The sequence below is a fragment of the Asterias amurensis genome, chromosome 13 (assembly GCF_032118995.1).
Source record: "Asterias amurensis chromosome 13, ASM3211899v1".
NCBI lineage: Eukaryota > Metazoa > Echinodermata > Asteroidea > Forcipulatida > Asteriidae > Asterias > Asterias amurensis.
Genome location: NC_092660.1, coordinates 20,399,446 through 20,415,194, shown reverse-complemented (window position 1 = coordinate 20,415,194; position 15,749 = coordinate 20,399,446). Strand labels below are relative to the sequence as shown.

Genomic DNA, 15,749 nt, shown 5'->3' with positions numbered 1-15,749 from the left:
TTTTGAAAAACAACCTGTTAGTCAGCCCAAGGGTTAAATTCCAAAAGACCGAGTTATATGCCAAGAGGATCTTGCTGAGCATATTTATAAAAGCTTTGGGTGTATTCCATGGGATTTTCAAGCCAGAGTTCCTTGGGATTTTTTAAAACAAATCTTTTGAGTTCCTTAACGGCATCTTACGTATATAGTGATGGAGTATTGCGTTGGAGGTTTACAGGAGATGCTGGAGAGTATTCCAGAGAGACGATTCCCGCTCTGGCAATCTCACGGGTAAGAATCTTAGTTACTTCTCATCTCTCATACATAAGATTTGTACGTAGTTCCTTCTTATCTATTCTAGCCCTAGAAGCCAATACATCCGGCATGGATGTGCCTTACCCTTAACTCACTAAAGAGCTTGCATTTCTACAAAGTTATAAAGGTGGCATCTCTGAGGTATTACAGTAAATTCTTTTTTTAAGACCCCCTCCCATCCCTTCTCTAGTTAACTTAAATCAAAATATTTTGTCTGTGATATATTTATGTTTATTGTAAAAAATGTAAAACGTGAAATCCCCCAACAATTTTGGTGTCTTGTCTGTTGAAACTACTGCAGTAATATCAACATTTGTAACAACATCTGAACCTTTTCAAGTCAAAACACAGCCTCGGGATCCCCCCCCTGTAAGTTTTCATTCTCTTTAAAGGGTTAAATAATCTGACTGACAATGATCAACAAGAGTTTGTTTATTTGTTTGTTGGTTTTTTTGTTCTACTTCGTCTGACCCTCGATTGTGCTTCAATATCCATGAGCCAAACACAACTAAAAAAAAGTTGTCAAGTTAACTAGGTGCATTTATTCTTAATGTTTGTCTACATTCCCCATCAACAATGATGATACATGCTTCATTACACGACGGAACAAACTAGTCCTTCATGTTCCCACGGCTTGTGTCATTCGTTTATTTGTGCAGCTCTATTTTTAGGTTAACAAAAATAAAAAGAAGACAACGTTTGACTTGACTCAAAAGAGTAGTGTTTGACTTAAATGTTACAAGGTTGAACTGACTCAAAAATCAAGTGGTTAAGATTTAGACGGGCAGCCATGGTTTATGTCTTGCTTAACGGTGAGACTGAAATGTTCACAGATTCGCTTCAGGCAAAATTTACATGGTACATGTAAAAATTAGCTAATCGTAGTGGAAAATCTCCCTTGAAAGTTTGTTACCTGAAATGCTTTATTTATTTTTTATGTATTTTTGTTTTATTCTAGTTTTTGAGAAATTAGTAAAACAATTAGTTTTGATAATGCGAGTCCAAAATCTGATACTTAAAACCCTTTTTTTCTTCTTTCTCACTATTTTCTTTTAACCCGGTTGACTCATGGTAGAGCTTAAACTTGAGCAGGTTTTGATGTGTGTTCCTAATAGGGTCACATGAGGTGATACTGGTCTTTGACAATCATGTTGTCTACCTCCATAGTAATGCTTAGACAACCCCGACAATAAACCAAAATCATAAAAACAAGGTCAACCTTTTCCTTTAAGGTGTGCTGGTACAAGATAATGTTCCAACTGACCTTTGCATTGAATGTTCCACTGGATAAATGGCTGATGTGAACAATTCTGAAACTTTAGCCACATTTTTCTTGAGAAAAACATCTTGCCTTGGAATGTATCTTTTATGCTCTGGTTAAAGGAATACGTTGCCTTGGATCAGTCAAGTTGGTCTTTGAAAAGCGTTTGTAACCGTTTGTTATAAAATGCATATGATTAGAAACATATTTTAAAAGTAGAATTTTAATGATCCACAAAAGTATCACTCGAAATTGCGTGGTTTTTCGTTTCACCTCGTCGACAAACACGGTCGGCCATTTATGGATAAACGGCTGGGCGACCGTGTTAGTTCGCAAAGTAAAAGGAAAACCACGCAATTTCGAGGCAAATGTGTGTGGATCATTGTATTCTACTTTTAAAACATCTGTCTAACCGTGTGCATTTTATAACAAACGGTTACAAACGCTTTTCAAGGACCAACTAGACCGATCCAGGGCAACGTGTTCCTTTGAAATACCGTCAGTTGTCTTTTCCATGAGAAAAAGGTTTGACCGATACTACAAGATTTGATTCTTTTCCTGACTTTTTCAAATTATTTTCAAGTCAAGGAATACAAAATTCAGAATTTTTTTTTGTTTAATTAGAACAAACCAATTAGTTAGCAGTTGGCATTTGCAAACTATAATACTTGTCAGTAATACTTTCAGACAATCAAAGTTAAGAACCGGCCAGCCGAACCCTTCCACACTAACATTCCCCCCAAAAATAAAATTAAATACTGGTAAATAAATAAATTAGCAGTTAGCATTTGTAATATGATTTGACAGATGAATTTCTAATGAGTTTGTATACACCACTTCCCTTCAGTAACCTTAACAATTAGCACAGATTGAGCCATTAAAGGCCACTCCACACAGTCAACGTCAAAGTTAAAAATTGCTCCCATCTATTTATTGCTTCCATCTACGTGTACTACGTGTACAATGTCTTGTCGTCATGTGTAATTCATGAACAATGTCAGCTCTTGGGAGGCATTGCGTAAACATTAAAGGTTGACACATTCCAGTCCTTCATAATTCCGCTGTGGAATGTTTGGGTCCACACTCTCGGCACTCGGCCGGGAATGTACTGGTAATACGCCTACCTCAACAGGTTTAAGAACTAAGAATTGGCGGTGGACACCTTTGGTAATTGTCAAAGCCCAGTACTCTCACTTGATGTATCCCAACATGCTTAAAATAACAAATCTGTGAAATTTGGACTCAATTGGTCATCGAAGTTGCAAGAGAACAATGACAGAAAAAACACCTTGTTGCACAAAATTAATGTGAAAGCTTTCAGATTCCTGAGCAAGGCTTCAGGTTCAGGACTGGAGCCTTTCTCAAATATTTTAGCGAGAAATTACCTCGTTCTCAAAAACTACGTTACTTCAAAGGAAGTTGTTACTCACAATGTTTTATACTGTCAACAGCTCCCTGTTTTTATGCTAATATATATTTTTAATAAATACCAAGCATGTTGTATATTCAGGTAAACCAGTGTGGTTTTTAAGGAACTCAAATCATCCACTAACCAAAGTAAATTTAATCTAAGTACAATAACCCTGTATACGCTGAAAACATTCAAAGAAACTTAAACTGCCTTTGCAAATGATTGTTGGCAGTAACTTAACAATATTGATTTGAAGAAAAACACTTATAAACATACATTCTTCTTAAAACAAAAACTCAATGCTTCAACCATTATTGGTTTGAATTGTAGGTTAAAAAAAAAAGTATAAAAACTGTCATCAAAAGATGTGTAAAACCAGACCCCTGCAAAATATGTTTGAGAGAAACTCCAAACTTGGAAGTTAGCCTTCACCATGTACCCCTCGGAGTGTAACAGCCCAAACTATTTCTTCTAAGGCCTAGCTATAGGAATGGTAACAGCCCAAACTATTTCTTCTAAGGCCTAGCTATAGGAATGGTACATGTGTAGCTATTCATGCATTGCTGCATTCTTGCAGCTACTTGTTACACCCATGTTCGCACAAACTTTTAACTGCAGTCATTATGCCCAGTTGAACAAACCCATTTTCTGAATATTGAAGTAGACTCGCCCATGAAGTGTTTGTTCCAACAAGTAATGTTAAACTGTGTACAGTATGTAGGTTTTATTCTTATTTTGGCTCTGGTCCTGGTCCTGTATTCTGGTTCAGTGGACCATGGACATTGTGTACATGGTTTAGTAAGCTTGCCCTTTATGATGCAACCACCTAGCTCTATGATGTAACCAAGCCCTTTTACTAAACAAAATGTTTCCTACTTTTGTCCAAGGACCAAATATCATGGGGCAGAACAAAAGTACAAAGGTTTGTGTCCTGAGTGTTCTACATTTTCAAGAGTCGGTAAATTAAAGAGTGCCAAAAACGTGTTTAGTGTTATGTCAACAAAACATCCACCTTGGCCAGCAGAACTCAACAATCATTATGGACTCTGGTTTTAACTTTGACCCTATTAGAACGAAGGTGAAAAACTGTGTCCAGGGTCTTTACAAGGTAGCTTTGTGGATGTTGTTTTGTTTTTAGCCGGATGTTTATTCAGAATCCAATATAAAAAGGAAGCTATTTCATTGGTCCTTGCCCTTTGACCTTTGAATTAAAGGAACTGCACTTCCCAGTGTTTAAATGGAAGAATCGTCTGCTGTGCCCAATAGTGTTTCTAGGGGTGAATTAATAATAACAATTATCATCATAAAGTAAAATTTATAAAGGGTGTGCACAATATTATTTATTATGTGTTTTATTTGTTTTAAATCTTTAGACATATTATACACAATGATTACAAGTTGGACAGGGGCTGCCAAGGTTATACAAACAAACAAAAACTGTCATCTTAAGATGTGTACAACCTGGTAAAAAACAACACCCATAAAACACCATAAAAATAGGAGGCAGTGACACAAATTTAAAAACCCAAACAAGACAAGGTCCCAACTGATCCCCAAAGCCCAACACAAATGGACTTTTTGAAGATTAAAAATATAAGTCACACATAAAACCTACTTAGCATAAAGATGGTCAAGTTGTTAAACTTCCCCTGAAATACTTTTCATTGAAAGGCTTTGGGTTTTTGAGAAATAATTTTAAAAAATTAAACTTTTTAGCCAATAGCATTCCACAAACTGCTCATTTTCTGTTGTATTTGTGCCAGATTGCAGGATTAGGTTGGCTGATTGTCAATTTGTTACATGATCCAATAAAAGGTCAATCATTTTCTGCTGTGAACAAAATTATATATTCTCAAAACTGTTCAAAATCCACTTTGATTTTTAATGAGTGTTAAGGAGTGGAGAGAAAAAGCAATTGCACATGTACACAGGTCTTTATGTCTGCCTTTGGAGTTGAAAACATTGATGTGTAGGACTATAATTTAGAATGTTTAATCACCTGATTGTCTCTGGAGGTAATGGAAGCAATCGTAGTCATGCACCTGCTCAATGTCTTGATGCCATTTTAAATAACCCAATTATCCAGTAGAAATTTGTTTTAAAGGGAAAAACTTTATTGCCATCACAAGAACATGCTCGGTTCATACTTCCTGCGAATCTGAATCCGATACAAGTTTTGACGTCACAAAATCGCTGCGACATTTGCTGCGACAACAGCCATGTGAATCAAACAATGGCATCACATTCGCATTCGCCAGAAGAATGAGTCGAGCTCCCAGGGTTGTACTTAGCAATATTATTAATAATATTAGTCTTGGGAAGGTTATCCAAGGAAGCCAAGAGATACCTTGTCATAAGCAGCTGAGTAATTGCCTAAGTAAGTAAAATACCAAAGAGAAAGGTCTAGAGTGGTACTACTAGCATCCACCGGCCCAGATCACCCCAAATATGCAAAGTGCTGGGTAAAATAAATCTAATGTTTATAAAATAGAGTTGTTTACACTAAGCTTATCAGGGCACCTATCTTTAGATTCTCCCCTAGCTTTCAAAGTCCATGTTTACTATTGACTTGCTCTGGGTTGACCTTAATCGTTTAATTTATTTATTCAGGTTTTTATCAGTGGTTAATTACTGTTTGTTAAATATGTTTGACTGACGTTGGACATGTGTAAAGACAAATGCTCATCCACTTCTTCTATTGAAAGCATTCAATTACAGGCCAGCGATTTCATCATTTATAGAGGAAAAAGAAATAACTGCCTACTATTTTGTTTGAGAAACATGGAAGCGGTGTTTTCATCCCTGGAATTTAGAAGAAAAAAATTCCTTCCAATCCAATTGTTCTCCAGAACGATAGAAGAAATTAAGGCCCTGTACACTATTGGAAATTGTCAAAGACCAGTCTTCTCACTTGGTGTATATTAATAATAATAATGGTAATGGAGTCTTATATAGCGTCGGTATTCGCCACAAAAAGGCGCTCATGATACAAAATAGACAGTTCAACAGAAAGGAACAGAAAAAGTTTGTAGAGAGTCACTGGTGATTGTTTAAGAGGTGGGTTTTGAGGACAGTTTTTAAAGAACGCTATGCATAAAATAACAAACCTGTGAAAATTTGAGCTCAACTGGTCGTCGAAGTTGCGAGATAATAATGAAAGAAACAAACACCCAGTTGTGTGCTTTCAAATGCTTGATTTTGAGACCTCAAATTCTAAATCTAAGGTCTCGAAATCAAATTCTTGGAAAATTACTTCTTTCTCGAAAACAATGTCACTTCAGAATAATGAGTTGTTTCTCACAATGTTTTATACTATCCTATCAACCTTTCCCCATACTCGTTACCAAGTAAGGTTTTATGCTAATAACTATTTTGAGTAATTACCCATAGTGTCCACTGCCTTTAAATGCATACTGTTATTTCTGATCAAGAAACTGGGGAGTGGTGATTTCATGATTTGATTATAGAAGAAAACATGAATTCTATTCTTTTGATTGAGACAAAAATGAGGATGATTTATGCAGTGCTAAGGATTTTGACACCTTTTGTAGATCAAGTTTTTTGGCCTTGACACTAATCCCTACTCACTGTGATTTCAGATGTAGGCCTATGCAATACAATTTACCTGAAGAAGTTTCAGCTTCATTTATCAGCAAGTTTTTTAGAAAAAAGTGAAATTTACAGAGCATGATACAGAGCGATGTTTTCAGGAGAGTCGTGCAAATACATTGTACATGCTTAAATAATTTTTGTCTCCTGAGACGAAAATTGTTTGTGTGGCATTGTTTTTTTGGCATTGCTTCTTCTTGAAAACTACAGCTCCTCAATAAGTAATATTTTAAGGGAAGCTTTCTTCTATCAGTATCTCCAAACCATGTAAGATTAAATGTGATGCTGTCAACATTGTGTTTTGTGTCATACAAAAAGTACCTAAAACCTTTAGTAGTAGAATTTGTATTTGTATTTGTATTTGTATTTGCACACATTTATTTCATTGCTGCCCTACATTTAAACTTACACATTTTACAAAGTTTTATAAGTATATTCAAATTAAGAGTAGTTTACAGTATTACTTAGTATCTTAGGATATGAAAGTTTACAATGATTGTAAATTGGGAACGCACATAAGATAGATGATAGCAGTAAGCTGTTCCATTTGCTGAAAACGATACATTAGTTAGGCCCATAAGTGAAGAATTATCTGTAAATCTGATGTGGTTGCCATGGTAATGTGTTATCCTGGAGACAGATCAATCCCATCCGATGACGGTGTTCCCTTACATTGTTTCGGGTTTTGATACATTAATAAGGGCCATAAGTGATGATTTATTTGTAAATCTGATGAGGTTGCCATGGTAATGTGTTTTCCTGGATAAAGATCAATCCCATCTGATGACGCTTTTCACTTACATTGTTTCGGGTTTTGATACATTAATAAGGGCCATAAGTGATGATTTATTTGTAAATCTGATGAGGTTGCCATGGTAATGTGTTTTTCTGGAGATAGATCAATCCCATCCGATGGCGGTTTTCCCTTACATTGTTTTGGGTTCGCTGTTCTAGAATCACTTCTCAAGGGACGCATAGTGAGACTGCCTGGCTATGTTTGTGTGGCGGGGAACAATTTCACCATTACACAAAATCGTTCCTTGTATGTACTCTTTTTTTCTTTACCAATTTTTATAAATGTGCTGGCCACTTAGAAATACTTTGTTTCTTTAATTGAATAGACCCCAGAATTTGTTAAATAAACAGACAATTTGGTTGATTCTTGATACAGAGTGGCTTGAACAAGTAGCCCTGAGGAGGTCTGAGTTGTTTAAATTCATAATTTGGTTTCTATTTTAGCTATCAGAAGAAAGAAAAGTCTTCACTCGGTGTTTTCTTCAAATTGATTGTGTTTCTGACAAATTTAAATTTTGGAATGAGCTCTTGGCGTAGTTACTTCGAAGTAATGAGACATCCCCAAATAAATGGTAATGAGACAGTATTTAGAAATCTTATAGAAGCTTGCCAACTAAATGTCTTCTTTGTATGCTTTCAGGTATTTTGTACAGCTTGCCAATGGCTTGGAGTACATTCACAGTCAAGGGATCATCCACAAAGACATCAAACCTAGCAATCTACTACTCACTACTTCAGGAATTCTCAAAATATCAGATCTCGGAGTAGCAGAGGTAAAATAAATACAATTCTGAAAAATAAAACAAAAAAGAGTGCATAGAGTGTAAATTTTCATTCAGCATAATTTGTTACTTTATAATTTTACAAAGATTATTACTGTTAGTATGAACATGTTAAAAAAAGAAAATATCCATTTTATTGACAATGAAACATTGGATTGAATATAAAAACTGCCCCAAGTTCTTCCAAAGCACATCCAGTGGAGAACAAAGCACAAGAATTTATTTTTTGTTGGGGGGGGGGGATTGTTGTTCTTAAAATCCCAGTTTGTGTGAAGAAATAAAAATTGTCAGGATTTGAGAGGCTCTCCAGTTTGTCCAGTTTATATAACAAAGTGACAGTGGGAACATCCTCAAGTAGATTGAATATTTTAGACTTTTTTTATAGATATTTTTAGATATTTGAGACTATTTTATGGGCGCTACTAGCTTGGATCCATGTCTTAAATTACACAGTTCCACTTCGGGTTGATTTCATAAAACATCAACTTGATTCAATATGCTTTCACATTGCCTACAATAAATCAGCTTGCTGCATAATGTGTGATTCTCTACACATGCCAAAAACCCTCCACCCTTACTCCAGGGTAGTGAGTAAATGTTCAGTATCCACTTCACCAATTTGTTGACAATAAGACTCGTTCAAGGAGGACGAGGCCACACTCATGAATAGCGCCCTCTGGCGACAAGAAGGTTGATGTTGCTTTTTGACGTCTGTAGTCACTGCAGGTATGACTGTTGAGTATGCTCTTTCCGGATGCTCTGAATTTTCAAGTGGAACCCCTCAATTTTTTTTTAAGATCACTGCTTTTACTCAAAGCACAACTTTGGCTTTGGCTCTGGCTGAAAAAGTCAAGTCTGTTCGGAGCCAATATGGCTTGTCAGCCCGTTGTTTACATCAGGGGCCTTTCTCAAACTTCGGCTTGGGCTTTATCTCCAAGTTGGGCTCTGCGTTCTGCAGACGTAGTGGAAACCTTGTCAGGCCTATATATATATACATTTCTTGAGCAGAGTGTCTTCTGCATGCGGTGGTACATAAGCAGATGGAGCCGGAGCCCAAGCCAAGGTTTTGAGAAAGGCCTCTTATTCATTGGTATTGAAGGCTTTTGTTGAAGCTTTTTCTTTGATACTTATTTCTACTTATGATTGCAAATGTTACATGTACTAACAATATCTCTACTTTCTTGTACCTTTTCTTGATTTAGCTTTTTCTTTGGTACTCATTCCTACTTATGATTACAAATGTACAAAAAAACCATCTCAATTTCCTTTTACCTTTTCTTGATTCAGTTACTTGACCTTTACACCAAAGATGACACGTGTCGGACGAGTCAAGGCTCCCCGGCCTTCCAGCCTCCAGAGATCGCTAACGGACTGGAATGCTTCTCAGGTTTTAAAGTAGATGTCTGGTCATCTGGAGTGACGTTGTAAGTTCCCTCTCTCAATTGATTGAGATTTCCAGGCTGCTTTTGCTTTCATTCCAGCAAATTAATGCAGTTTTCTTAGGGTCAAATGAGAAGCATTTTATCTTGACATGAAATGACCTGTAAACTCAGCGCTTAGAATGGATAGAAAGTCAAGTTGAGGCGAGCTGAGGCAGAACACAGTCAGATTTGTTCTCAACTTTAAGTTTTGTTTGTTTGTTACTAATCGAAAGGTAATAATAAATGGCAATGTACAGCAATTTTGGTTACCCTTACACGATGTGTGCTATGTAGCACTGTCGTACTCTCCAGAGTTCTGTTTTTTTAACAGAACTCGGGTGAGTACCGAGTATTCAGTGCTAGCACATATCAGTGCAAGGGTCAAAACCAAAATTAGTGTTCTTTATCCCCGATGCAAGTTTAACATCTATGAAATGAATAGGAATGAAAAAACCCTTAAAGGGTCGAGACTGTGTGATAAAGACCTTTGGCTCGGTCCTTTATGGCATGGCCACAACCCTGCCAGTTTTAACAGCCGTTTAAGACTTGTCTTTTATTCCCTTATTCTCAGTGAATGATATTGAATAGTTAGACAGTTAAAGGTTAAAGTATAAAGTATTTGCAAGGACTAAAAGAGGGTTGGGGTAACACCATGTGAATATCTCTTTTTAAGTAGTGTTGGTTCTGAAAAGAACCGGTGTTTACTGACTCAACGTTTAGATCAGTATGCTCCGATTCTTTTCCTGAAGAGGATCAGATCACACTGATCGAAACATTGAGTCGTTAACCACCAGTTCTTTTCAGAACCACCACTACTCAAAAAGAGATGTTCACATGGTGTTCCTGCAAACCTCTCTTAACCCTGGTTCCTACTTCCTGCGAATGCGAATGCGATATAAATTTTGAAAATTGCGTATTTTCTGACGTCAAAGTTCGTATCGCTTTCGCATATTATTTGCAAGAAGTGAGAACCATGCTTCAGTTATACTGAAGTTTCAAATCTTACAATGAGCTTGTTCAAATTTTCTAATTTCACCTCATGTTTGTATCCTGTGCAGATTCAACATCACGACAGGTACATTCCCATTTGAAGGAGACAATATCTACAGATTGTTTGAGAACATTGGGAAGGGCGAGTTCACTATGCCGCAGGGGGTATCACCGCTACTGGCAGATCTACTCAATGGTAAGATTAATAATTATAATTTATTGAACTTATATTGTGCTTTCTCTAGAGCCAGCCTGTTTGAAGGCGCATTACAATAAAATGCAATAAGAAAATTATGCAGAAACAGTTTAAAAAAAATGAACAACATCACATATAGCAGGCTTGCAAGGTTTATCTACCATTCATAAATACTTGGGTCAACCCTTTAAAACCTTAAACCTATCTCTACGATAGAGAGAGATAAGTGTGCTTGCCAGGTGGCATTAGGCTAACTTGGGCGCAGTGAAATATCGTATTTAACATCCTTATTACAACTGAGACGGCACTGAACAGCTTTCTTCAGGAAATTGATCACCATAAGGAAGCCATTTCAATGCTTCTGAGTTTCTTTCTGTAATCGTGCTTGTAACTAAGTACATAAGTCTCTTGTTTAATTATTAATGTGTTCACTGTGTAGACCTTTATATGTAATTCTTTGCACTTTCTAAAGGATCTAGCTTTTAAAATGTTTTAATAGCTTTATACTTTTATGTTGATGTTTTTATTACCTCCATTTAGGACTCTTTTGAACAAATGTTTCATTTTATGATTTAATAATTTTCCTAATGTTTAAATCTTTTGCGGTGTATAGTTTTGTTTATTTGGTTTAATATTTTATGTCATCTTGTAATGCTATGCTCTTTGACTATTTACTCCTTTTGATTTGGGGCTGTTTGAATTTGTTCAGTTCCATGAGATCCAATCATGGATGTAAGGCATTTCATATGCAGAGTTAAGTGTTTTATTGTTCTTGTTTTTATTCTTTTAAGGGATGTTGAAAGCTAACCCAGATGAGAGACTTGATACACAAGAAGTAAAAAATCACAAGTAAGTATCAAGATATCATCCATTGGAAATAAACTTTGTTGTCAAACAGTTTTATTTCATGTTTAGCTTGGAGTGCCTGTTACTTAGAAATAATGAGTAGTATTTATAATTATTTTCAATTAGTGTGCATAAAAAAATGCTGATTAGTTCTTGAAGTCCAAAACAATAACTTTGAAGTAATTTGGTTGATTTTTTGTTCACATGCAAGAGAATCTTCTGATTGATTTGATTAACATTGAAATAATTCATCTGATTTGTTTTCTTTGTGACAGGTGGGTTCAGAAGAACTACCCAAAGGAAGGTGAAGAGGTTTCCCTTCCCCCTCTCCCTGACAGTGATGATCCACTCCGACGGATGACCTCGTTACCGTACCTAGTAGATATGTTTGATCCAACGGTATCCGAAGACCCAACGATGTCAGAGGATGGTAGCTATGGGGAGGGACTTGACGATGGTCCGAGGTATATTGAAGACCCAGTTGAACCAGGTACGTGAGCAGCCATTTTGAGTTATCTGATTCTCTTTTGTAGTCTACTAAGTGAGCGCCCATGCCCCCTGACCAATGCCTCCATGCCCCCTGACCAATGCCTCCATGCCCCCTGACCAATGCCTCCATGCCCCCTGACCAATGCCTCCATGCCCCCTGACCAATGCCTCCATGCCCCCTGGTCATTGCCTCCATGCCCCCTGACCAATGCCTCCATGCCCCCTGGTCATTGCCTCCATGCCCCCTGGCAATGCCTCCATGCCCCCTGACCAATGCCTCCATGCCCCCTGACCAATGCCTCCATGCCCCCTGACCAATGCCTCCATGCCCCCTGACCATTGCCTCCATGCCCCCTGACCAATGCCTCCATGCCCCCTGACCAATGCCTCCATGCCCCCTGACCAATGCCTCCATGCCCCCTGACCAATGCCTCCATGCCCCCTGACCAATGCCTCCATGCTCCCTGACCAATGCCTCCATGCCCCCTGACCAATGCCTCCATGCCCCCTGACCAATGCCTCCATGCCCCCTGACCAATGCCTCCATGCCCCCTGACCAATGCCTCCATGCCCCCTGACCAATGCCTCCATGCCCCCTGACCAATGCCTCCATGCCCCCTGGCCAATGCCTCCATGCCCCCTGACCAATGCCTCCATGCCCCCTGGCCAATGCCTCCATGCCCCCTGACCAATGCCTCCATGCCCCCTGACCAATGCCTCCATGCCCCCTGGCCAATGCCTCCATGCCCCCTGACCAATGCCTCCATGCCCCCTGACCAATGCCTCCATGCCCCCTGACCAATGCCTCCATGCCCCCTGGCCAATGCCTCCATGCCCCCTGACCAATGCCTCCATGCCCCCTGACCAATGCCTCCATGCCCCCTGACCAATGCCTCCATGCCCCCTGACCAATGCCTCCATGCTCCCTGGCCAATGCCTCCATGCCCCCTGACCAATGCCTCCATGCCCCCTGGCCAATGCATCCATGCCCCCTGACCAATGCCTCCATGCCCCCTGACCAATGCCTCCATGCCCCCTGACCAATGCCTCCATGCCCCCTGGCCAATGCCTACATGCCCCCTGACCAATGCCTCCATGCCCCCTGACCAATGCCTCCATGCCCCCTGACCAATGCCTCCATGCCCCCTGGTCATTGCCTCCATGCCCCCTGGCAATGCCTCCATGCCCCCTGGCAATGCCTCCATGCCCCCTGACCAATGCCTCCATGCCCCCTGACCAATGCCTCCATGCCCCCTGGTCATTGCCTCCATGCACCTGGAAATTTCCAGTACGAATAAACCTTAAAGAGGTGTCCTTTATGAACTCTCTCACCCTTTGCAAGAACAAAGTATCGTCCAGGACTATAATGTTTATAGAAATAAGACAAGAAGAGAAATAAGACATGAGATCGTTTATTAAACCAGTATCTCAAAAATGGTGTATGTCTTTCAGTGAAATTTCCACTTTTATTTTCACAATGTGTCTTGATAAAAATGATACCTCGAATAGTGTGCACTTAAAGGCTTTATTCCAACCTGTACATAGCAGTTATCGTGTTGTTGTTAATGCATACAGCTACCAGTCCTCTCAAGCCAAACACAAAAGGCAATTACTTACTTAAAAATCAGTCTTGGTTGGCTAATGGCTTCCCTTGCAGTTAATTTAATTACTGGTTTCTAATTCACATTGTCATAAACTCAGTCTTTCAATTCAAGTGCTTTTTACATAAATAGCTCTCAAGATACAGTGCAGCACAGACTATTTTGAAGGGTTATGAAATAAGCAAATTTTAACTCTTAATTTTACAGTACTTAGTTCCTTTCGTTAAAAATAGTTATATAAAATGAAATTCCATAAATAAAAAGAATTAAGAAAATTAATTTCCACATCAAGAATGCTTCCCTTTATTTATTTATCAAGTCACAATTGTTTTTGTTTTTTCTGTAATCAGAATTACAAGAAGAAATCACTAGAATACCGGAGCCCGAACCAGTCGTAGAAGTGGCCGAAAAGAAGAAGAAATCATCACGGAAACCAAGGAAGTTGAGTGCTTCATGCAAGCAGATGTAGACAACCAGCCAACTAGAGCTTAAAGAAACCTTCTGCCTTATCATCAACAGCTGAGTGGAAGGGCATTGTTTTCCCTTTCAAAACGTCAACACTGGATTAAAAATATCACCAAGAGCATCTACATCAAAATATCAACAAAGAATCATACTAAAGTAGTTTTATTCAAAGTGATGTTTCTTTGCTTCTTGCAACTGAGCAAAAAAAAGTTGCATGCATTATTGAACTTGAGGCACTGGACACTATTGGTAATTACTCAAAATAGTTTTTAGCACAAAAACTTTCTTGGCAAGGAGCAGTGGAGAGCTCTTGATAGTAGAAAACATTGTGTGAAATGGCTCCCTCTGAAGTAACAGAGTTTTTGAGAAAGAGGTAATTTCTCACACAAATAGTGAAAGACTTAAGGCCTGAAGCCATCTGAAAACACACACATTTATGCAACAATTTTTTTTTTTTTTTTTTACATCATTCTCTTGTAACTTCGATGACAATTGTTATTTTTTGAATATGTTGGGATACACCAAGTGAGAATACTGGTCTTTGAGAATTACCAAAGGTGTCCACTGCCTTTAGCCACAGGTCCAATGTATGTGCCTAAGTGACAAATTTGGTAAGCAAAAAAAAAATAGATTGTGATAAAGGTTGATATCTTCTATGTATTGCCCAATTCACCTAAGATATATCTAGGGAAAGGAGGTCTAGAACAGTACTTAGTGAATGAAATTTGATTGCGTCCTTTTTTTAATGTGAAAATAATGACCCAGGTGTTTTTGAAACACCATGGAAGGTTGTTGATGAAACTTCTACTGATTTGATCAACTAATAGCCAGTGTCATTTTTATAATCCCTGGCTGTGGCTTTAGCTCTGCCACTGACTCCGGCTAGGGTGGTGGGCTGGCTTAGGCTTGAGCGACCATGTTGAAGCCAAGTGCAAAGACATTTTTTTTAAGGCAGAAGACACACCATTGCCAGAAATACTTCACCCAAATTGACGCAGAGTATACATTTTCATTGATACACGAGTGTGAAGCAAGAACTTTTTTTTTAAACTCCTAAAGTCTTTGCTTTAATTGTTGGAATATTTACTCAACAATTGTCACAGTATAAAGTTTCGGTCGGGAAGAAACAGTATTTGGAAAGCTTAAATGAGAAGTTATTTTGTAGGATTTTTTATTTAATTTTGTTAAGCTACCTGAAACTTATGCAGACAGATGTCGTGATTTTTTATTTAAAAAGAATTTCAGCATTGTTATTTTTGTTAAGACTCTGTGACCAAAAGGTAGAGTGCAAAGGATGAAGTTTCTCAACCTATATGCGCTACTCAGATAGGGTGTTGTTTATACTTGGCTTCAAGACAAAGTCAGAGGCCCTCTTTTGAAACCATGGCTTTGGCTCTGGCTATGGCTCCTGCAATGCTTTTGTCATGGGGCTTCAAACAGTATAATTGGGCCTACCAGAGCAAAAACCGTATCAAAGGTTTCAAAAATGGCCTTAAATCCACGAAGGATAAGCCAAAGTATTACTGTGCCCAAATTATGCAATTATTTTGCATTGAATCTCAATTTTGATATCGAATTGTTTTGATAGT

General features: G+C 38.3%; 1 protein-coding gene across 1 annotated transcript in view; it reads left to right on the top strand.

The window, feature by feature from the left end:
- LOC139946532 (serine/threonine-protein kinase STK11-like) overlaps nt 1-15,744 on the top strand; it is a 32,766-nt gene extending 17,022 nt beyond the window's left edge. The window contains exons 3-9 of the mRNA XM_071944226.1: nt 181-270; nt 8,011-8,143; nt 9,440-9,576; nt 10,632-10,759; nt 11,551-11,608; nt 11,881-12,095; nt 14,046-15,744. Of these exons, the coding sequence (XP_071800327.1) occupies nt 181-270; nt 8,011-8,143; nt 9,440-9,576; nt 10,632-10,759; nt 11,551-11,608; nt 11,881-12,095; nt 14,046-14,164 (880 nt within the window). The 3' untranslated portion in view covers nt 14,165-15,744. The remainder of the gene's footprint in view (nt 1-180; nt 271-8,010; nt 8,144-9,439; nt 9,577-10,631; nt 10,760-11,550; nt 11,609-11,880; nt 12,096-14,045) is intronic.
- Nucleotides 15,745-15,749: the final 5 nt, after the last annotated feature.